The 25,604-nt window shown below is 41.8% G+C and overlaps 1 protein-coding gene across 1 annotated transcript; it reads left to right on the forward strand.

The window, feature by feature from the left end:
- Window positions 1–5,282: 5,282 nt before the first annotated feature.
- Window positions 5,283–24,863, forward strand: LOC129825410 (UBA-like domain-containing protein 2). Its single transcript, XM_055885507.1, has 3 exons — window positions 5,283–5,578; window positions 14,512–14,568; window positions 21,472–24,863. Exons 1-3 carry the CDS (start codon window positions 5,459–5,461, stop codon window positions 21,829–21,831), a joined length of 537 nt encoding a protein of 178 aa, XP_055741482.1. The 5' UTR covers window positions 5,283–5,458; the 3' UTR covers window positions 21,832–24,863.
- Window positions 24,864–25,604: the final 741 nt, after the last annotated feature.

Below are 25,604 nucleotides of genomic sequence, written 5' to 3' on the forward strand. Positions count from 1 at the left end.
CTGTCTATACAAGGTCCCACAGTTGACAGTGCATATCAGAGCAAAAACCAAGCCTGAGGTCGAAGGAATTGTCCGTAGAGCTCCGAGACAGGATTGTGTCAAGGTACAGATCTGGGGAAGGGTACCAAAAAATGTCTGCAGCATTGAAGGTCCCCAAGAACACAGTGGCCTCCATCATTCTTAAATGGAAGAAGTTTGGAACCACCAAGACTCTTCCTAGAGCTGGCCGCCCGGCCAAACTGAACAATCGGGGGAGAAGGGCCTTGGTCAGGGAGGTGAACAAGAACCCAAAGCTCACTCTGACAGTGCTCTATTGTTCCTTTGTGCAGATGGGAGAACCTTCCAGAAGGACAAGCATCTCTGCAGCACTCCACCAATCAGGCCTTTATGGTAGAGTGGCCAGACGGAATCCCCTCCTCAGTAAAAGGCACGTCAGCCCGCTTGGAGTTTGCCAAAAGGCACCTAAAGGACTCTGATCATGAGAAACACGATTCTCTGGTCTGATGAAACCAAGATTGAACTCTTTGGTCTGAATGCCAAGCGCCATGTCTGGAGGAAACCTGGCACCATTTCTACAGTGAAGCATGGTGGTGGCAGCATCATGCTGTGGAGTTGTTTTTCAGCGACAGGGACTGGGAGACTAGTCAGGATCGAGGCAAAGATGAACGGAGCAAAGTACAGAGAGATCCTTGATGAAAACCTACTCCAGAGCGCTCAGGACCTCAGACTGGGGCGAAGGTTTATCTTCCAACAGGACAACGCACACAGCCAAGACAACGCAGGAGTGGCTTCAGGACAAATCTCTGAATGTCCATGAGTGGCCCAGCCAGAGCCCGGACTTGAACACGATCGAACATCTCTGGAGAGACCTGAAAATAGCTGTGCAGCAATGCTCCCCATCCAACCTGACAGAGCTTGACAGGATCTTCAGAGAAGAATGTGAGAAACTCCCCAAATACAGATGTGTCAAGCTTGTAGCGTTTTACCTAAGAAGACTCTATGCTGTAATCGTTGCCAAAGGTGCTTCAACAAAGTACTGAGTAAAGGGTAGAATACTTATGTAAATGTGATATTTCCGTATTAAAAATAAATAAATTGGCAAACATTTCTGAAAACGTTTTTCTTTATCATTTGGGGGTATTGTGTGTAGATTGATGAGGGAAAAAAACGATTTAATCAATTTTAGAATAAGGCCATAACATAACATGTTTTTTCCCACATTTTCCATAATGTGGAAAAAGTCTAGGGGTCTGAATACTTTCCAAAGTCAATCTACTATAGTAGATTGACATACTCTACCAGTCAAAAGTTTGGACACCTACTTATTCAAGGGTTTTTCTTTATTTTTACTATTTTTTACATTGTAGAATAATAGTGAAGACATCAAAACTATGAAATAACACATATGGAATCATGTAGTAACCTAAAAAGTGTTAAACAAATCAAAATATATTTTATATTTGAGATTCTTCAAAGTAGCCACCCTTTGCCTTGATGACAGCTTTGCACACTCTTGGCATTTTCAACAAGCTTCATGAGGTAGTCACCTGGAATGCATTTAAATTAACAGGTGTGCCAAAGTTAATTTGTGGAATTTCTTTCCTTCTTAATGCGTTTGAGCCAATCAGTTGTGTTATGACAAGGTAGGGGTGGTATACAGAAGATAGCCCTATTTGGTAAAAGACCAAGTACAAATTATGGCAAGAACAGCTCAAATAAGAAAAGCAAAATTACAGTCCATCATTACTTTAAGACATGAAGGTCATTCAATCCGGAAAATGTCTAGAACTTTGAAAGTTTCTTCAAGTGCAGTCGCAAAAACCATCAAGCGGACCGCCACAGGAAAGGAAGATCCAGAGTTACCTCTGCTGCAGAGGATAAGTTCATTACAGTTACCAACCTCAGAAATTGCAGTCCAAATAAATGCTTCACAGAGTTCAAGTAACAGACACATCTCAACATCAGCTGTTCAGTGGAAACTGCGTGAATCAGGCCATCATGGTCAAATTGCTGCAAAGAAACCACTACTGAAGGACACCAATAATAAGAAGAGACTTGCTTGGGCCTAGAAACACGAGCAATCGACGTTAGACCGGTGGAAATCTGTTCTTTGGTCTGATCAGTCCAAATGTGAGATTTTTTGTTCCAACCGCTGTGTCTTTGTGAGACGCAGAGTAGGTGAACAGATGATCTCCGCACGTGTGGTTCCCACCATGAAGCATGGAGGAGGAGTTGTGATGGTGTGGGGGTGCTTTGGTGGTTACACTGTCTGTAATTTATTTAGAATTCAAGGCACACTTAACCAGCATGGCTACCACAGCATTCTGCAGCAATACGCCATCCTATCTGTTTTGCTCTTAGTGGGACTATCATTTGTTTTTCAACAGGACAATGACCCAACACACCTCCAGGCTGTGTAAGGGCTATTTGACCAAGAATAAGAGTGATGGAGTGCTGCATCAGATGACCTGGCCTCCACAATCACCCGACCTCGTCCCAATTGAGATTGTTTGGGATGAGTTGGACCGCAGAGTGAAGGAAAAGCAGCCAACAAGTGCTCAGCATATGTGGGAACTCCTTCAAGACAGTTAGAAAAGCATTCCAGGTGAAGCTGGTTGAGATAATTGGGCTCCTGAGTGGCGCTGTGGTCTAAGATACTGCAAGTACCTGGTTCGAATCCAGGCTGCATCACATCTGGCCATGATTGGGAGTCCCATAGTGCGGCGCACAATTGGCCCAGCGTTGTCCGGGGTAGGCCATCATTGTAAATAAGAATTTGTTCATAACTGACTTGACTAGTTAAATAAAGCTTACACATAATGTCAAGAGTGTGCAAAGCTGACATCAAGGCAAACAGTGGCTACTTTGAAGAATATAAAATATATGTTTTGGTTACTACTTGATTCCATATGTCTTATTTCATATTTTTGATGTCTTCCCTATTATTCTACAATGTAGAAAATAGTAAAAATAAAGAAAAACCCTTGAATGAGTAGGTGTGTCCAAACTTTTGACTGGTACTGTATATATATTTATCAAAACCCCTGCCTGTTATACACAAAGTTATTCAGTGTTTCCAGTGGGCCCCAAAGCTATAGTGAAGGGGCTTTTCCAGGAAACACTGGCTGTATGCTACTTACACACTGAACCAGCATTCATAGCTCTGACAGAGACCCAAAAGGAAGATGGTGACTGACTCGTGAGTCACAGACTCAGGTTGGTGGGGGGGAACCAAGATGGAGGTCAACACGTGGGCAAGAAAACAAGCAAGACATCCTGAGTATCTCTGAAAACAAAGTCCACTCTGTCAAGATCATGTTAATCATTGACCAATGAAAGTATGGCTCCACCCCCTTTACTCTGTGTTTTGGGAGAGCCTCGGGTCCTGGTATCTGAAAGCAGATGGTGATCTGCATGAGACAATAACAAGTTAGGTTATGTCTCCCTGCAGTGTGAGTAATACAGTTATACAGAATATATATCACCCATTAAAGCAAGGGCATTTGTCCAGATAAGATTTAAAGGGACAAAATAACACAGCATAAGAACAGATAAGGTGGCCATTCAGCAGTAGTCTACTTTCAGTATTTTGAACTGACTGACCTCTCACATGAGCTTCAGATCATTTGGTCTGACCATTTAAAGCAAAGCGTCAAGTACTGAGCTATTTTGTGTGGATAAATGTTATATGCTGCTCATTTTGAGAGGAAATGTGTTGTTTTTTGTTCAAATTATTATCCCAAAAAAGATAAAACATGGGTAACCTTGAAGGCTTGATGGTCACAGTGTATGACATTGTTTCATTGAAAATTAAACAACAGAGTGACTTTCACTTTCTGGTTGTGTAATGTCAAAATGGCAGCATTGTCCTTATGTCCTTATCTTCTGTATGTTTGTTTCAAGTTTGAACAAAAAAAGTCTTATGACCTTCTAGTGTAATGATTTATTTGCTGAAGTAAATTGCCTATTAAAATAACCGCCTCTCAGTGTGGTGCAGAATGAACAGAATAAGTCATTTGTTGAAAGTCATCACGATAAACACCCAACAGATGCTCATAACTGACCAACAAAAATCTCATAAATTATTTCCTTGAATAGTTCATTAGGCCATTCTGGAACATGAGGTCACTATTCCCAGAGCTATCTTTCCATTTGAAAGAACAGGTTTCCGAAGCCTTATTCCAAATGCTATTATTTGGAATGAAAACATCTCCAATAATTAGTCAAGTGAATTTACTCATCAGTCTCAAAATAAATGGGCCAAAATGCATGTAATTTGTTAGCCTATTTAAAATACACAGAAAACTGATTAAAGTAAACTATTGAGTACTATGTTGCTATGCAGAAAAAAAGTCAGAAAGAATAGAGGAAAGGTGGGATTTGAGATCCTCTGTGAACCTTTGGGGACCCCTATTTACAACCGATTTCAGATTATAGATTTTGAACACAATAAATGAACATATTGTCATAATTGACTGTTTGAAGAGTTGTGTGTGTGGTCTCCAATCCATTATTAATAGACACCATCAAATTCACATTATCCAGGTAACACCCACCTACAATACATAATAGATAGTCTTCTCTGTCATGCTTTCACCTTTAATATACTGTATACCTACACCTCAGCTGAATTATTCAGTCTTGCAGGGAGGGAGCTTGACGTCCCACTGCCTAGTGGATAGTACTCAGAGATAATCACAGAGAATAACACACGGAACGTGTTTGATCACCAATGCAGCCAGAAATTAATACACTTTTCTTCTGTATATGCTGTCTCATAACATAGTATCAGCTATTCAGAGACTCGCCGACAGCACAGCACATTTATTGTTATCGATGTATTTTCTGTTTGGGGAAAAAAGTATGAACAGTGGCTTTGCTCACCGTCCATAAGCTCTTATATTATCGACTACTGTTATTATAATCAAATGTACTACATTTGAAACGTGCCTGTACTGTAACCAGTGCAATGTGTCTCTGACTGTTTGGTCTTGCACAAAGACAACCATCATAACGTTGCTGTAAATATTTACAATAGAAATACCAATCCTGGACCTTTTCAATACGTTATCTCTAAATTGACCAATTATTGAACGACCCTCATATACCTTCTTATAGAAATAAGCCAATAGGTGTGATTTACTCATCCTCTGGTATCCAATCCATGAATATATGTACCCTGCAATTACTTTACTCCAACGATTTGCTGGCTCGCGTGATAGCCAATGGTGTACCAGCCCGTACAGTCTTGCTGACTTGTTTATCCAATCAGCTGTTGTGCTTGGCTTTGTTGTTGGTGATGACATGGACATATTTGTTGTTACTGGAAGGCGAGGGTAGAGCGTGGTAAGGAGGGTCAGGTTTGAGCGATTGATTTCGACATTTTGAAGAAAAAAAACGAGGCTTTGTTTTCCCAGGTTTCAACGATAAAATAACTGAGGTGGGGTGAAAAGCGGTTATGTCGGTGAATATGGACGAACTTAGGCATCAAGTGATGATCAACCAGTTTGTTTTGACTGCTGGTTGTGCTGCTGATCAAGCGAAGCAGCTTCTTCAAGCGGCTCACTGGCAATTCGAGGTATGCGATGTGTGTGTTTATATGTTGGTTTCATAGCGATGCAGCTAATTAGCCACTTTAACTAGCTAACAAAGTCAAATAAGGAGAAGTTCTCCGAAATTAGTGAATGGCGATTTTTTATTACAACCATGTAAGTAAACCCAGTCATACGACCATGCTTTTACGATGGATAATCCGGAAGACCTGGTCTAACATTAGGAAATGCGGTGTTTGCCATCGAATTGACTGTTCACACCAGTTAACGTTAACTAGATGGGAATTTGATGCTGCTAACATTATTGTTTTGATATCTGTATTGGTTACGTTGGTTATTTTATGTTAGGTTTTTCATTTTCAATATTCATATTCAATATACATTTGAATTATCTAACTAGCCATGGTTGCAGTTGATAGTAGTGTGATCCGATTTCTTTCAAAGCCATATGAACATAATCAATCTCGAACGTCTAATTTAGCTACATACAGTAATAGTGCAACCAGCTTTTGGTAACTAACTAACTAGCTATTAGCTAGAATTTGCTCGATAATGTAACGTTAAAGCGCGTTCCATCAATTATGTCTGAATAGGAGTGTCCAGAAAGAAAATACCTGGTTGAGGTTTTTGAATCCATAAGGTTAACTTTGTTTACATTCTTGACTTGACACCACCAAACACGCAGAGGCCCTTCCTGTCCAGACCTCATTGTTGTAGTAAGTAAAAGGTGTCTCAAACGTTGCCTTTGTTTTCTGAATATTGCTGCTGCTCTGAAAATGTGTAGGCTATTTAGTGTAATAGCATGTATGTTACATATCTAGCACACACAGCAATTCATACCTCAGTCCCAACTGGTATGATTTATGACCAGTCAATACACACTTCCAATTTTGCAACAAGCTTCTACTAGTTATTACTTGCCATATTTGGCTGCGTAAGAGTAGTGCACCAATAAACACACGCACAAACACACATTTAAAGAACATTGTGTTTATGATTGCTTGTTAAACAAGGTTGGGGAAAGGTGACACAACAGACCTCCTGGATTGACCGTACTCTTGTCCAGGAGTATTCATAGGGGATATCTATCTTTAGGCAGATTACGGTGCCTTATCCTTCCAGTTGTTCATATCCAATACTCCTAGTCCTGGCTCAGAGATGCACACCGTATGAACAGGCGTTTCTTCTCAGCTGACACACAGTGTGACCCTTTTCAATCATGGTTTCAGCCAGAGCAGCAAGGTGGAATTGTAATTTGAATGAGCGTAATAGTAACATACCTTTTTAGTGAATAAATAATTCACTACATGATATGAAAGAAAAATCCAGTTCATGTTGAAGCACACCCTAGAGCAGGGGTGTCAAAGTCAAATGGACGGAGGGCCAAATAAAAAATTTAGCTACAAGCCGAGGGCCGGACTGTTCGAATGTTCATTGAAAAATGTTTAAATGACGCATATAGTCTAGTGAACCTAATTGAACCTACTGAAAACCTAACAAATATATTCCAATATGATCAGATAAATAAAGCAATATTTTCTTATGGCTCTGTCAGTAATCTTTAATTTTCAACAGACACAAAAGACAAATTTCCTTTATATAAAAATCCCCATAACATGAACATTAAATGAAAGAAACCGGTATTCAAGGCACCATCAGTAGCCTATATTTTCTATTTTAGCAAAAGTGGGCTAAATTTACTTCAAAGAAAAAAACAATAATAGCAATTTTCTATCATCCACTCAACTGAAATATTTTTAAAATATAATTGGATTGAAATACAATAAAATAAAGTGCAAAAATCTATTAATCAAAAACAACACTTTGTTTAAGGAGAAGTAACATGCAGTGAAAACAAATATTAAACTTTAACTTTTAAACTTGAACTGAGTAAAAACTCTAAATATGTGATTGCACAGTAATGTTCACTTGTTTGAGGTTGAGGGTGATACTTGGTGGTGTCCCATCTTTTCCACAAGTTCATCAATGTTCGGGGTAAGGCTCTGAGCTGAGGAAATCCTCAGAATTGAGTGGAGGTGTTCAGCAGTAAGTCGACTTCTGTGTGATGTTTTGTTCAGGTTCATCAAAGAAAACAGTTGTTCACACAGGTATGTGCTGCCAAACATAGACAACGTTTGAGCAGCCTGGATGCGCAGCTGGGGCATTGTGTCGGGGAGGAAACGGGCGAACTCCGCAGCACCCACTGACGCATATTTTGCCCTCAGTGCATCATTGCATTGGAGGTCAATCAACTCCATTTGGAGGTTTGGTGGTGAGCTTTCCACGTCAACAGCAAATGGGTTACCGAGCAGTTCCAACCTGCTTTTTTGTGCTTCAAAGTCAGCAAATCGGCGTCGAAAGTCAGCGGCAAGCATACCTATTTTATCAGCCAACTATGCGCTCGGGAACGCACTGGTAGAGAGCTTCTCTTTCATGGTCTGGCAGCTGGGAAAGTGGCTCAAATTTTCTTTCCGCATCTGCGTCTCCCACAGAGTCAGTTTGGTTTTAAATGCCTTCACTGTACTGTACATATCAGAGATGACATGATCCCGACCCTGCAGCTGCAAGTTCATTGCATTCAGATGACTCGTAATGTCACACAGAAAAGCCATTTCACACAGAAACATTTCGTCTCGGAGTTGTGTTGTGTCTTTCCCTTTGCTGTCCAAGAACAGACAAATCTCCTCACGAAGCTCGAAACATCTTTGAAGCACCTTTCCCTGGCTTAGCCATCGCACCTCTGTGTGATAAGGCAAATCACCATGCTCCGTTTCTAACTCCGTCAGAAATGCCTTGAACTGGCGGTGATTCAAACCTTTGGCTCTGATAAAGTTAACTGTGCGCGTGATGATGCTCATTACATGCTCCATTTTCAAGGCTTTACCGCACAACGCTTCCTGGTGTATGATACAATGATAAGCTGTCAGCTCACCTGTCGCGTTTTCCTCTTGCATCTTTTCCCGTATCTTCGCCACCAGTCCGCTCCTGTGTCCACACATCGCAGGTGCTCCGTCGGTTGTCAAACCCACGAGTTTTTCCCAAGGCAGCTCCATCTCATTTACACATCTTGACACCTCTTCATACAAATCATGCCCCGTAGTTGTGCCATGCATAGGACGTAAAGCCAAAAACTCCTCTGTCACGCTTAGGCTGGAGTCCACTCCGCGGATGAAAATTGACAACTGGGCAATGTCAGAAATGTCGGTGCTCTCATCCACAGCCAAGGAATATGCAATGAAATCTTTTCCCTTTTTCACAAGCTGCTCTTTTAGATTGATGGACAACTGGTCTACTCTCTCGGCAATGGTGTTTCTGCTCAGACTCACATTTAAAAAGAGTTGCCTTTTTTCTGGGCAAACTTCGTCACAAACTTTAATCATGCAGTTTTTGATGAAATCCCCCTCCGTAAATGGCCGGGCTGATTTAGCGATCTCTTCTGCCAAAATAAAACTGGCCTTGACAGCAGCCTGGCCTTGTGATTTGGCTTTTTTGAACAGAGCCTGTCGAGATTTGAGGCCTCGTTTTAATTCCTCTGCCTTTTGTAGCCTTTGTTCCATGTCCATATAGACTCCCACCTTGTTTGAAACCCCCGGTTCTCAGTGTCCACCTTCCGTTTTGCCATTTTTGATGGGTATCTGAAAGTTAATTTTACTGTGATGCTGACGACGGCTGTGCCAATAAATATTGAAATGAAGCAGCCTACTGCTCGGTGCGTCACCGTTGCATTGTGGGAAATGTAGTATTGGTGCGTGTAAAAGATCTGCGGGCTGCCGGCTTGCTGCGGTCTGCGGGCCGGTTCTAATAATAAATCAAGATCATCCCAGGGGCCGTAAAAAACCTTCTCGCGGGCCGGATGTGGCCCGCGGGCCTTGACTCTGACATATGTGCCCTAGAGTAATGTATAATGAAAAGTATGCAAAGCCTTGTAGGCTATATCCGCTCCTGTTTGAAGAGCTCAGCTGGCCACTGGTTTGAAATATTCAACAGGGCCCTAGGTATGGACAACAGAGAGATGCTGAGAAGATCTGAGGCTTCCAGCCTCTGCTTTCAGATGGCTTCCCAAACACACCTCTGCTCTGTCTAATGGCCAAGCTTTTGTTAGTGCTTACGCGCGAGCAGAAGTGACTGGACCAGGTGGTTTGAAGGGGCTGAGGAGGCTGCTCAGCTCCTCCCAAGCTTCTGAGAGCAGTCAGCCTGTAGCTTGATTGGAGCAGATGCATTGCAGAGACAACTTAGCCTCCTCTGTGCAACCTGTCCGGCTCATGGTCAAAGGGCTAGTTGCCGATGTCTGGGCTGAGCTCTCCCAGATGCTGTTGGCTAAGGAGTGGAGGGTCAAAACATTAGGACCACCTGCTGTTTCCATGACATAGTCTGACCAGGTGAAAGCTATGATCCCTTATTAATGTTACTTGTTAAATCCACTTCAATCAGTGGAGGAGACAGGTCAAAGAATGATTTTTAAGCCTTGAGACAATTGAGACATTGAGTATGTGTGCCATTCAGAGGGTGAATGGGCAAGACAAAATATGTAAGTGCCTTTGAATGGGGTATGGTAGTAGGTGCCAGGCGCATCGGTTTGAGTGTGTCACGAACTGCAATGCTGCTGGGTTTTTCATCAACAGTTTCCCGTGTGTATCAGGAATGGTCCACCACCCAAAGGACATCCAGCCAACTTGACACAACTGTAGGAAGCATTGGAGTCAACATGGACCAGCATCCCTGTGGAACGCTTTCAACACCTTGTAGAGTCCATGCCTCAACGAATTGAGGCTATTCTGAGGGCAAAGGGGGTCAACTCAATATTAGGAAAGTGTTCCTAATGTTTAGTGCTCTTTGTGTATATATTGCATATACATATTGTATATACTGTATGTGTATATGTAGAGTCTCTCTATATAAAATATTTATGTATAATACAATCTCAAAATGTTAGCCTTTATTAGTTAATTGAATGTCTTTGTGGCTAGTCATCTTTCTATGATGTCAGTATAATGTCCCTCTCACTGGGCTGCTCCTGGCTACAGAGCAGGCTGTGTCGTTGTGTCTACTCATGGCTCCTGGCTGCAGGGCAGGCTGTGTCGTCGTGTCTGCTCATGGCTCCTGGCTGCAGAGCAGGCTGTGTCGTCGTGTCCATGGGCATGTTCCGTACTCTGTCACTCCCTCAGGGCACAGCACCCACTCAGCCCCCACTCAGCCTCATTATCCCTGTTACTACACCATTATTAATGCACTTCTTTCTTCTGCACTCTTCCGTATCACCCTAAGTATTCTTTTTGTGTTCAGCTATATTTATTTATCCTATTTCTATTTCAGGCTGTTTTTTAAAATATGTTTTTGTTATTGTTTGCTGTGTCCTCATTTAGACGCCTGTTCAATTCTTCTGCTTTTATATAGGCCTAGTGCTGGGCTTCATTGCAGTGTTCTGTCAGTCATGTTACATAAGCAACACTGTCATGACTCCTCTCTGCTCCATTGCTAGGTTCTCTGCTCCATTGCTAGGTTCTCTGCTCCATTGCTAGGTTCTCTGCTCCATTGCTAGGTTCTCTGCTCCATTGCTAGGTTCTCTGCTCCGTAAGGTAATGGATGCTCACACTTAAAGCCCATGAGTAATACTGAAACCTTTATGTCCATGCTCTTAGATATGGTGTTGCACTGTGTGTTTGTAACCTACATTATTTGTGTGTGAAAAGGAACCGTTGTTGATGGTCTTGGATGTACACAGAAACACACTTAACATTAAAACACATAAATAGACAAAGAACAGTGTGATCCCAGCAGCCTGGTAGACAATGGCAGTGCAGCACATTCATGTTGTTATGTGTGTCACGTTGAGCAGCAGACATTCCTGCACTACTGCTGCTGTTGTCAAACAACCACAGAGCATGGTTTGTGGGGGAGGGGGCCAGCTTCAGCCGTGAGGGGAAACCACACATTCATTGAAGTGTTCGCAAAGAGAGATTCTAGTGAAGGGGAATGGAGGCTAGGCAAGGCACTAAGGACTAAGGTTTAGCTAGACATGCTGTCATTTTAGTAGTAGGCTGCATGCAATTATTTTAATCCAGTTACTAAGACACATTCATATTTGAGGCGATTTGTATACGAAGGAATGACACAGCATTTGTCAATTTTCCACCTCTTAAAAAGAACATGAATCATGGGCCAGTCAGACTACGTGAATCATAAAACCGGTATCTTGCAATAAAATCTGATAAACTTCTAAGGATATGTTTTGGTATCAGTGTATTTTTGTTTCCGGACCATGGTGTCCTTACCAGGCTGGCCTTTGTATTCACAACAGAGTGAAACAATAGAAGTTGCCTATGGACTTCCTTGTTTGTGTTCAAGGGCAGCAACTGAAAGTAGGACTACTTGTTTACATTGTGTTTCCTCATAGCCCGTCAGAGGAAGGCTGTCACAAACAAGGTTTTGTTGTGCCTATGTGAATTGTCCCTGAGAATATAGCACATACCCTATTCACAGTAGTTTATATAGCCTAAACTGTTTACATGTCACTGAGTTGTAACATTAGTTTTAAGTAAAGGAACAGTACTAGGCTACTAGCGATCTTCTTTTCCATGCTAATTATCATTTTAAACAAGCCTGTGTAGTGTGTACATTCTCACTGAGCCATTAGCCTGTCTGCCACTGCCTCTCTCTCCGCGTGGTTTACAAACCCTGTTTTAGACAACGGGGGATAATAGTTTAAACCCCAGAGTCATGTGCTCTACTCGTACCAACTGACCCATAGGTCGATGCTAGCAGAGGGGGATGGGGGTCAGGCTCTCCAGTGTGAGCGGAAAGGAAGGTGAAATGTGTTACTACTGTTTTGTGGTCCGCAAACTAAAGATGGGCATGAGTACTTGAACGGACGTCAAAATTAAATCTGACATAAGATTTAATTTTGACGTCCGTTCAAGTACTCATCAGTGACATCAGTTTTATCACATTCAAAATGGACTGGTTGACTGAAGTAGGGAAATATGTGTTCAAACAATGCGCTGCGATTTTGTAATAATTGCGTCATTTTCCGCTTTAATATGCTACTTTGCGGTTGTCACTAGTTACCAAAAAGTCAAAATTGGCTGTACGGAACAATTCATGATAACAAAAAATGTGCTTTTTGTCTTAAGGTTAGCAGTGTGGTTAGGGTTAGGTTTAAAATCTGATTTTAAGAAGAGACATTGTAGAAACAGGCATAGTTTATTTTTTATTTAACTAGGCAGGTCAGTTAAGAACAAATTCTTATTTACAATGACGGCCTTACCCGGACGACGCTGGGCCAATTGTGCGCCGCCCTATGGGACTCCCAATCATGGCCGGTTGTGATACAGCCTGGAATCGAACCAAGGTATGTAGTGAAGCCTCTAGCACTGAGATGCAGTGCCTTAAACCGCTGTGCCACTCGGGAGCTTGACCTTGTGGCTGTGGTAACTAGTGACGACCCCACTTTGCGAACAGCTAGTGCCATTTTAGAATTGGTTAGCCTTGGCTATGTATAACCCCCGTAAACATAGACTGGTTCTACTCTGAAATATGCTAAAGCATTAGTTTGATAAAGACCGAGCGTATTTTCATCAGAATCATTAAGCCTAGGCCTAATCACCAAACAGATGTCATAGTCATTATTCACTTTCGTGTTCAAAGTGGAATTGTTATTCCATTTAGAAAATTCCAAAGAACAGGCTGAATGAACTAGACAACCTTGTATATCCGAAAAAAATAAATACATATTTTGGTTTGTAACTCTTTTCAAATGATCAGATGTGCATCACTTCGCACTATTCGGTTCTATTTGATTCTGTTATGTTACATTTTTACATTTTAGTCATTTAGCAGATGCTCTTATCCAGAGCAATTAGGGTTAAGTGTCTTGCTCATGGGCACATCGACAGATTTTTTCTCTCTCACCAAGTCGGCTCGGGATTCGAACCAGCAACCTTTCGGTTACTGGCCCAACGCTCTTAACTGCTACTATAAAATAGATGTGTCTTGACTGATAAGGGCTCGGGAAATAAGTTTTGTCTTGTCTTGTCTGCTAAATTAACAAAACAAGGCTATGCCTTTGCACAGCTATAGACTTCTACAAGAAAGTGCCACACTGCTGAGGTTACTTTTTGAAGATTGAGTTCCAATATATAATATAACCAGTTAATATTACAGTTTCAGTAAATATAACTTAAATGGCACTTGTTTTTTAATTGATTGAATATACACCGAGTGTACAAAACATTATGACCACCTGCGCTGACCAGATGAATCCAGGTGAACGCTATTGATCCCTAAATGATATCACCTGTTAAATCCACTTCAATCAGTGTAGATGAAGGGGAGGAGGCATGTTCAATAAGTTTTCTTAAGCCCGGAGACAATTGAGACGATTTGTGTAAAGAACTGCAACGCTGGTGGGTTTTTACATGTTCAACAGTTTTCTGTGTATCAAGAATGGTCTACCATCCAAAGGCCATCCAGCCAACTGGACACCACTGTGGGAAGCATTGGAGACATGGGCCATCTTCCCTGTGGAACACTTTCCACACCTTGTAGAGTCCATGCCCCGACGAATTGAGGCTGTTCTGAGGGCAAAGGGGGTGGGTGGATGGGTGGGGGGGGGGGTCGTTCGCAACTCAATATTAGAAAAGTGTTCTTAATGTTTTTGTGCACTCAAGGTATATATGAGGCAATTTAGCAAATAGGACTCGTTATCTTTACTGGTTATGATAAATTATGCTTTGTTGCGCACTGTTGGCATAGCTAACTGCACACATTTTTACCAGTGTGGGCCTTGTGTTCTAAAAGTTTTTTTTTTTTCTCCTGAATATTCAGAAAAAATCATGTGAGTACTAGAACAGTCAAAGGTCAAATGCCCACCCTACCGCAACTGGCAGTTCAAGTGCTCACAATGTTCTCACACACAATTTCCTCTCTTCCCCTCGTTCTGTCTCTCCCTCTCCCTCCACAGACAGCCTTAAGCTCCTTTTTCCAGGAGGCCAACATCCCTAGTCACCACCACCAGATGGTAAGTGCATTTTGTTCCCCTTAAAAAAGATAAAAGGGCTTAAGGCATGTATTACATTGTGTCAGTGTGTTCAGGGAGCTAATTTACGGCATGGCTGCAGCGTCAGTGACCAGGCCAGTCGGCTCCTCCTCTTCAATCAGACAGACAGAGGGACAGATTCACCAACAGGACAGGACTAGAGCCATGGGCATAGTAGTACAGCTGTGTCTGGCAGAGTGACAGCACTGGAGTTATCGCTCCTGAGTATTATAGTCTACATCCTGCTGTACTACTCCACGGTGCTCATTGGTTTTCAACACTGGCCAAGCCTTTTAGGGTAAACTTACTTAAGATATACTGCCACATGGACCGGCACCATGCTCTTTAGTGCAACACACCTTTCATATCATGAATTCTTAAACCTTACACAATATTTTGAAACCTTTTCCTTCAACATGTATTGCATGAAAATATGCATTGTTGTGCCAACTCCGTATGTCAGGCACAGCGAAGTAGCTGGGTCTAAATAGCTCATTTAACCGCGATGATAGCAATGGCACAAGGCTGGCCCCTGTCCTTGGCCCAAGCCAATTTACGCAATGCTATTCCCTAACGGCTATAAATCATGTGGTCCGTGCATGAAACCATTTCTCCTTCAACTGACCAGTAAAAGCCCTGGAGCGGCGAGCTGTAAATGTAATGTAATGTTTACCACATGGAGGCTGTGCTGTGAGCATGCAGTGTTGACGTGCACACTGAACCCAGCCATCCCCTTATCATCTGTCTGCTGCTACAACACTGTTTTGGTTTTCCCTCTTCTTTTCCTTACTCTTGGGTGGGAGGAGCATGTTCGAGCTTGAGAGAGAGGAAGTGTGTGAGTGGCTGGGGCCAGGGTTTGTTATTATTTTCGGTGCAGCCATTACATCATACCGCTGGAGGGTGTTTGTGTGTTTGCGAGTGAGTGATTGAGTGTGTGCATGTGTACAAGTGTGTTTGTGTGTGAGGCGGGCATGTGCATGCTGGGAGGAGGAGTGATGTAAGAGAGCTATCTGCTACAGAGGAGGAGGAAGGGCTGTTAAAGGATAGAGAGAAAGAGAGAGTGTGGAGGGGCAGTCATCAGCAGCTGCAAGCCATCTCCGTGTATTGCGGGTGTTAGTCCTTCCCCCTCTCTCTCTCTAGGTTGCACTGCACTCTCCTTGGGGCCCAGGGGAGCCACAGGGGAAACAGTGGGTGTGGGGAAGAAAGAGCTCCGTGTAGCAACAATAATGTACACAACACTGCCCTCAATCAAACACTATTGACTATACATGGAGAACAAAGATGTGTATGTGTAAGAGACTCTTATAGCCTTAAACCTAACACAGGAGGGTCACATTTCCACAACCAATTGACATCCAGGGTTGCATTGCTTGTTGTAAACATGGGGCTGGGCTTTTATTTATTTAATTAGGCCTAGTACTTGACCTGAGAACAAGTCATAATAAGTAAGTCCTAGAGAGGATGACGTTCCTATATCAATTTAATTACATTGTTTCTTTTCATTACTCTGTACATAATGTAATTCATGGAAAGTGGGTAGTGCACGGTGGTGATGGTGGTGGTGGTAGTCGTCGTAGTAGTTGTAGTTGTGGTGGTAGTCGTAGTAGTTGTGGTCGTAGTAGTTGTGGTGGTAGTCGTAGTAGCAGTCGTAGTAGATGTGGTAGTAGTAGTAGTGGTGGTGGTAGTCATAGTGTTGGTAGTAGTCGTAGTAGTAGTAATAGTAGCACATGGCATTTATCATCTCACCTGTTTCCCCTCTGGTGTGTGAGCCCATGAGGGATGTAACTGATTGTGTTGCTGTGGGGCTGTACAAGCTCTACCCTGCGCCTTCTGATGACAAAACAAGACCATAAATACTGTAGGAGAAGTTCTGGTTTGAGCCTATAGCCTAGCCAAATATAATGATTTACTCCTTTACTAGGACCTTCCTGTAAACTAATCAAACTGCTACCACAACTCTTACCATCACTACTATTATCCCTACTACTACTACTACTACTACTACTACTACTACTACAATCACTACTATTATCCCTACTACAACTACTATTATCACTACCACTACTATTACCATCACTACTATTATCCCTACTACTACTACCACTACTACAATCACTACTATTATCCCTACTACAACTACTATTATCACTACCACTACTATTACCATCACTACTATTATCCCTACTACAACTACTATTATCACTACCACTACTATTACCATCACTACTATTATCCCTACTACTACTACTACTACTACTACAATCACTAGTATTATCCCTACTACAACTACTATTATCACTACCACTACTATTACCATCACTACTATTATCCCTACTACTACTACTACTACTACTACTACTACTACTACTACTACAACAATCACTACTATTATCCCTACTACAACTACTACTACTACTACAATCACTACTATTATCCCTACTACAACTACTATTATCACTACCACTACTATTACCATCACTACTATTATCCCTACTACTACTACTACTACTACAATCACTACTATTATCCCTACTACAACTACTATTATCACTACCACTACTATTACCATCACTACTATTATCCCTACTACAACTACTATTATCACTACCACTACTATTACCATCACTACTATTATCCCTACTACTACTACTACTACTACTACAATCACTAGTATTATCCCTACTACAACTACTATTATCACTACCACTACTATTACCATCACTACTATTATCCCTACTACTACTACTACTACTACTACTACTACTACAACAATCACTACTATTATCCCTACTACTACTACTACTACTACTACTACTACTACTACAACAATCACTACTATTATCCCTACTACAACTACTATTATCACTACCACTACTATTACCATCACTACTATTATCCCTACTACTACTACTATTACTACAAGCATTACTATTATCCCTACTACAACTACTATTATCCCTACTACTACTACTACTACTACTACAATCACTACTATTATCCCTACTACAACTACTATTATCCCTACTACTACTACTACTACTACTACTACAATCACTACTATTATCCCTACTACAACTACTATTATCACTACCACAACTATTACAATCACTACTATTATCCCTACTACAACTACTATTATCACTACCACTACTATTACCATCACTACTATTATCCCTACTACTACTACTACTACTACAATCACTACTATTATCCCTACTACAACTACTATTATCACTACCACTACTATTACCATCACTACTATTATCACTACCACTACTATTACCACTACCATTACCACCACTACTATCATTACCACTACTATTATCACTACCACTACTATTTGCCACCACTGCTAGTAACCCTTCAACTACTTCTACTACTACTACAATCACTACTATTATCCCTACTACAACTACTATTATCACTACCACAACTATTACAATCACTACTATTATCCCTACTACAACTACTATTATCACTACCACTACTATTACCATCACTACTATTATCCCTACTACTACTACTACTACTACAATCACTACTATTATCCCTACTACAACTACTATTATCACTACCACTACTATTACCATCACTACTATTATCCCTACTACAACTACTATTATCACTACCACTACTATTACCATCACTACTATTATCACTACCACTACTATTACCACTACCATTACCACCACTACTATCATTACCACTACTATTATCACTACCACTACTATTTGCCACCACTGCTAGTAACCCTTCAACTACTTCTACCACTACTATTATCACTACCGCTACTACTATTACCACCACTACTATTATCACTACCACTACTATTTGCCACCACTGCTATTAACCCTTCTACTACTTCTACCACTACTATTATCACTACCGCTACTACTATTACCACCACTACTATTATCACTACCACTACTATCACTACCGCTACTACTATTACCACCACTACTATTATCACTAACACTACTATTATCACTACCACTACCATTATCACTACCACTACTATTACCACTACCATTACCACCACTACTATCATTACCACTACTATTATCACTACCGCTACTACTATTACCACCACTACTATTATCCCTATCACTACTATTATCCCTACTACTACTATTATCCCTACTACAACTATTATCACTATCACTACTATTATCCCTACTACTACTACTACTACTACCACTACTATTATCCCTACTACAACTATTATCACCACCACTACTATTATCCCTACTACCACTACTATGATCCCTACTACCACTACTATTATCACAACCACTACTATTATCCCTACTACCACTACTATGATCCCTAATACCACTACTATTATCCCTACAACCACTACTATTATCCCTACAACCACTACTATTATCCCTACAACCACTACTATTATCCCTTCTACCACTACTATTATCCCTACAACCACTACTATTATCCCTACAACCACTACTATTATCCCTACAACCACTACTATTATCCCTACAACCACTACTATTATCCCTACAACCACTACTATTATCCCTACAACCACTACTATTATCACGACCACTACTATTATCCCTACTACCACTACTATTATCCCTACTACCACTACTATTATCCCTACTACCACTACTATTATCACGACCACTACTAGTATCACTACCACTACTATTATCCCTACTACCACTACTATTATCCCTACTACCACTACTATTATCCCTACTACCACTACTATTATCCCTACTACCACTACTATTATCCCTACTACCACTACTAGTATCACGACCACTACTATTATCCCTACTACCACTACATTTTTCCCAGCACTACTATTATCATAACCACTACTATTATCATAACCACTACTAGTATCACAACCACTACTAGTATCACTACCACTACTAGTATCACTCCCACTACTATTATCCCTACTACCACTACTATTATCCCTACTACCACTACTATTATCACTCCCACTACTATTATCCCTACTACCACTACTATTATCCCTACTACCACTACTACTATTATCACGACCACTACTATTATCCCTACTATCACTACTTTTATCCCTACTACCACTACTACTATTATCACTACCACTACTACTATTATCACTACCACTACTACTAATTTCACTATCACTACTTTTATCCCTACTACCACTACTACTATTATCACTACCACTACTACTAATTTCACTATCACTACTTTTATCCCTACTACTATTATCACTACCACTACTACTACTACTTTCACTATCACTACTTTTATCCCTACTACCACTAATACTATTACCACTACCACTACTACTATTATCACTACCACTACTACTACTATCACTACCACTACTACTATTATCACTACCACTACTACTACTATCACTACCACTACTAGTATTATCCCTACTACTATTATTACTACCACTACTATTATCCCTACTACTATTATCACCACTAATACTATTATTAGCTGTACCACTATTGTAAACATTAAGGATGATATCGCAACAGCTGTAACTTGAAAGTACGTAGTGTTCAAACTCCCTTGTGAATGTGTGTATGTGTTTTGTGTAACGGTGGGCGTCATATGGGCGGCAGATGGGGTCCAGTCCAGACCTGCCCTTCCTCTCAGCCAAACCTGCTAGACAGGGCCCCAGCCCCACCCTCCCAGCACAGCACTGTAGCTAAACACTGCCCAGCATACGGTTGTTATTGTTCTGTCTACCGACTCACTGCTTCACTAGGACCAAACCTTATAGTTAGCCTTACAGCTGCATCTGGACAGTCTAAGCAGCTGTATTTCTTCTGAGTCGACTTCATTGCTTTATAGCTAAATTTGATCACTTGACTAGATAAGCCATATTTGAATATCTCCTTTACTATTGATTTCCATAACAAACAAGTTAAATAATTCACAGCTTAAAGAAAAACTCAGTCACGTCTCTCTCATGAAAAACAGGAAACCCCCTGTATGGACCACCATCTTGGGTCCTGCAGGGGGCAGTTTCAGTGTGGTCAACCATCACAGACCCAGACAGACTGAAACCATGCTTGTCCATCTCCTAACTGGAGCAGCTGCTGCCCACTCTGACAGACCTGTCACCTCACATCAACACTAAGACTGTGCCTCACTTCCTCACGATACACTCAATACTATACTGTATGCTGCACTACACTTTGCTCCCTCCACTTTCAAAATGTCTATCTTAGCTAGCTATGACCATGCCTGCCCCAGGCTCGAATCTGGTTTGGTGACCTAATACAGTTTTTTTAAACTTTAGATGCCTCTTTCATACTGTTAGATCCACATTCCGGGTGCTTGCGTGACCCTCATGTCAGCGGGGCCATGGCTGTGTGTTAGAAATAAAACAGTCCTGCCCTCCTGCTGAAATGCTGAGAAGTCCTCCGTCCTGTAATGGCTGCTAGCCTGCTACCTGATCCCTGTTGGTGGTGGGGGGGTTTCTATCCTGAGGCACCACACTCACTCTTACAAATTCTAAAGTCATTCATTGCCTCAGTGGGGACATCTGACATTTTGTGCAACTGCACAGCATGTTAAGCTGCCATGTTTACCACCGTGAAAGGATGTAGGTGGCTGCAGGGTTTAGAAACCTTGTCTTCACAAATGTTCAGCAGTTGTACTGCACACAATGCCCAAGTCTACAAATGAACTGCCTCCCACAACAGTAACTAACTAGTCGAGGCTATTTGTTTTATGAACTCACCAATCATGCCTTCTATTGGTACATACAGTTCACAGCAGGCAGCAGCAATGGAAGCACCCCATGGGGACCAAATCATTGGGACAGAATGTGTTAATGAAGTGTTTGCATTCAACTCAATGTAAGTCACTCGTTTTAAACCCCAAGTGTCTTCTGTTTTCCAGATGTGCACGCCAAGGAACACCCCAGCCACGCCGCCTAACTTCCCCGACACCATCACCATGTTCTCCAAGCTGAGGGCGTCAGACTGCTCGGGGAGTTCCGGAGGCGGAGGTCCCACCCAGGTGTCCATGGCCTGCTCCCCCCCCTCCTCCACAGCTGGCTTCGGATCCTTCTGGGCCTCTTCACCCCCCAACCACCAGCCCGTCTGGCTGCCCCCCTCCTCGCCCACAGGCCACCACATGCACCACCACCACTACCAGCACCACCACCACATGCACCAGACCCCCATGTGGCCCCCTGTGTCCCAGCCCGGCAGCGCCCAGCAGACCCCTGTTGTATCGGTCCTGCATGGCCAGAGATGAGACTCTACCCAGGTCTGGGATGGAGGGGGCTGGGGAGGATAGGGTGGGGCTGGGCTGTGTGCAGCCGAATGAATCTACAAGGGGGGGGTTGGGTGTCAGGATTAAAGGGTCTTGTTGGCCAAGGGGAAAAGACACGCTACTGTTGTTTTTCTTCCTTTCTTTCTGTTTTTCTAAAATGACGATGAACAATGTCTTCTTTGGAGGACGTCTGTTTCCTCTCTCTCTCTTCATCATAACTCATCAAAGCCTGGGAAGAACCGGGGAGAACCACTAATAACAATATGAGGAAGTGGAATTAGGAAGGGGGTGGAGTCTCTGAACCCCCCCCCCCCCAAAAGGACTCTGGGAAATGCCGTTTTCTTCGTCAATGCAAGTCGAGCCCTGGACCCAGCAGAGCACTTACTTAGGATAGGAGCCATGTGATCTGCTAAAGTGCTTGATCATTGGCTGTTTTTCAAAACTCTTCTCTCCCTTGGGGTTCAATAACGCTCCAGTGATGTGACCAGATTTCACAATAACCAGCAGACAAAAACAAAATGGGACTGCAACACAAATTATGATGGTGTTGTGTTCTCGGCTGATCTTATGGCCCAGAAGAAGAAAAAATCTATATTGTTTGTGGTATGGGTATCTGTATTGTACAGATCATGGACAAACACTGTTGCCATTTTGTCAAGTTTCATGTAGCCATCTATCCCTTTTTAAAATGTCTATTTTGTAAGTACTATGTAGCTTAGTGAAACTTGACTCAGTGGCTCCACTGCATGCTGTTGTGTCTGAGAAGTGGGCTCTTCAGTATGTGTGGACTCGAAGCTTTGGTTTTAAAGTGTCTGAAAGCTGACCTTCACATCAGAGGTGTTTTAAGGAGACGACATGTAAAGAAATGTTAATACTGTAAATCAGTTTGTGTTGAGATACAGCAAAGTATGCAATCATTTGAGGAAGATTGAAGCCAGTTTAAAGGCTGATGCATTTTTATCATTGTTTTTGGGAACATTTTCTACCTATGGATGTCAAAGGACTCCCAAGTGGCGCAGCGGTCTAAGGCACTGCATCTCAGTGCTAGAGGCGTCACTACAGACCCTGGTTTGATTCCAGGCTGTATCACAACCGGCCGTGATTGGGAGTCCCATAGGGTGGCGCACAATTGGCCCAGCATCATCCGGGTTGGGGTTTGGCCGGGGTAGGCCGTCACTGTAAATAAGAATTTGTTCTTAACTGACTTGCCTAGTCAACTTTCTTTTGACTGATAATGTAAACTGGTTTTCAGTGACAATTATGGAAACATCTTCTGAACTCCATTGTAAATAAAGGCTCAGCAGAAACAAAGTGCAAAAACGTTGAACTTCGTAACCTGGCTGGGGACGAGATTGAGATCTCAGTTATACTGTCAACACTGAACTTAATCTGGTTTGCAAATGTTTTGACTAACATAGATGGGTGTGAGCCATCAGTAGGCTACCTCTTCAGGTTTCTATGGGGAGTAGAGGCCCACTCAGTGATTTACTACACAACCTCTAGCAGAAGATCAACTGGTCCTACCTCTGGTTAAATGGGAAAGGCCGAATGTATTCCCTGCAGAAACAGTCGGTTTCAATGGGTCAGATTACAGAATCTCTCCTAGTGGTCAAAACATGTGTAATTCCCTCCGTTAGAATAGTGGAATTACTTGATTGACTGATGATGAATTGAGTGTCTTGTCAACTATAGAATTATGAATTTAGTACGGGTTGCAAATATTTACTAAATGATTGTTCAGGCAATGTTTACATATTATGAGATTCAGTGTACTGATGAACAATGCTTCATAACCCAGAGTCTTACTTATACGTGAGCTCTTCATACAACAGCCCATGTCAGAACATTTGCAAATCTATCAATGATGACAGATGGAAAGGTAGCCATTTTCACAATCATTCTCATTATAATTATCACAAAGAGGGAATAGGGAGGTCTGAACAGGTTGCAGTTGTATACAGAGGGTACTTTATCTGAAATAATGTCACATTCATTCATGCCCTCACTAAATGATGTTTTTATATTATGCCTGCCTGCCATGTCTTCACTCAGACAATCACAATCATATTCACATGATCTTTCTTCCCTCTGGTTGAATACATGTAAGATCACATTTGTCAAGCTGTGACCTTTGTGAGGGTGATTTTATAATGTACAATATGGCGTTGGACAGATGCCACCTGGCCAATGTGGACCCTTGTCAATGTCACCAGAAAGAAGGGACACTGCTCTAGTGTGCTGCCATGTAGTCTGTTCTGGTTCTAAATCCATGGATCTTTTCAGATGGACATTAGAAACTCAACGGTGGTTCCTCTTGGGGTGTTCATAACACCACCTCATTCATTAACTCATGTGTTCTATTAAGGGGAACGTTTGTTGTCAACTGCATGAGTTTTGGTTGGTGATTTTCCAGTTCTGTGTTTTTAACAAGGAGGGAGTGGAGGTTGGCCCCATAATGAGTGTTTCCTGCTGTGTGGATTACTGGCTCCTCCTCCTCAGTACTGTTGTGGTAACTAACACACCCAGACACAGTAGTGTTGGGTGATTATGGTTCCTGTGGTGATGTGACCCGGTCTCCATTCTCCTGCCACAGCTTTGGAATTCATCAACATATTTTATAAGGCTCTCATGAATCTCGATCAACAGTAGACCGTTTGGTCCCCCATGATATCTGTACAAACTGGGTGTTGTGAAATGTTCGAACGTCATGTTCACCCATACAAGATGTGCAGAATGCCTGATGGAAATCCTAAAACAAGTCAAACACCAAACAATTTGCAGTGCACTTGAGTAACACAAGAACTTCTCATGGACCCTCATTTACATCTCTCTAATCCGGCTTTTTATATAGATATTTCTCTCCTGTACTTTGTGTTTATTTCCCCTGTTGAAATGTGTATTTATATGTTTTAATAAAATAAGGTATGATCTGCTAAGCCGAAACGCGTCGGTTTTTAAACAACTTTGTTTCTATTGAACATGCCATACTAATAAAGGCATTTTAATTAATTATATGAAGAGTGCCTTGGTCCTCCTTTCTTTTTGATGATCTGCTAAGTGTTGGAGTTGTTCTGGGGGCTTGTTTTTGCTGAGAATAATATTTGTGCTTTTATGAAATATGGTTGCTAAGGCACATTTGAACACATCATAGCAGTAACTTTGCTTTTTGAAATATTTTCTCCAAGGGAACCCCTTCAGTAATGATCTGACACTGCACAATACTATAGTAATCTATATATCCCTATAAGTAGTGTCTCTATAGTACAAAGGAACAATTAGGCCTTTATAAGAGAGACAATAAACACACAGCGTGGCAGTTAATTGAGGAAGGATGTGGTTAGAACTGTGTATCCAGCCCAGTTAACGTGTTAAGTGTCTGAAACTGACGTGTGTCATAACTGCGTGGCTCACAAAATGTGCCTTCACAGTCGAACTATATGCATGTGATGGAGTTGTGTAAAACAGTACAGATATATTTACGTACCACAAGTAAAACTCATTGCAGACAGTCAATGAGTCAACATATGTTCACATAAGTTATATGGACATCATATGACACATACATCACATATTCCAGGAAGGCCCATTTATCTTTGAAAACAAAGATACATCTACCAATGGAAATCTTACATTCAGATTAACTGCCTGTCTTAAATACTCTCCTGAAATACCTTTCAGTAGCATCATTACTCCTGAATACGTCCAAATGCTATGAAAGGGATCACTTATACTCAGTTTATTAGGTAAACCACCTC

Source organism: Salvelinus fontinalis, chromosome 2 (genome assembly GCF_029448725.1).
Source record: "Salvelinus fontinalis isolate EN_2023a chromosome 2, ASM2944872v1, whole genome shotgun sequence".
In the NCBI taxonomy this organism is placed as follows: Eukaryota; Metazoa; Chordata; class Actinopteri; order Salmoniformes; family Salmonidae; genus Salvelinus; species Salvelinus fontinalis.

Coding starts and splice junctions, on each gene's coding strand:
- LOC129825410 (XM_055885507.1), top strand. CDS start 5,459: ATGTCGGTGAATATGGACGAACTTAGGCATCAAGTGATGATCAACCAG. Junction 5,579..14,511: donor CGGCTCACTGGCAATTCGAG/GTATGCGATGTG, acceptor CTCCCTCCACAG/ACAGCCTTAAGCTCCTTTTT. Junction 14,569..21,471: donor CTAGTCACCACCACCAGATG/GTAAGTGCATTT, acceptor TCTGTTTTCCAG/ATGTGCACGCCAAGGAACAC.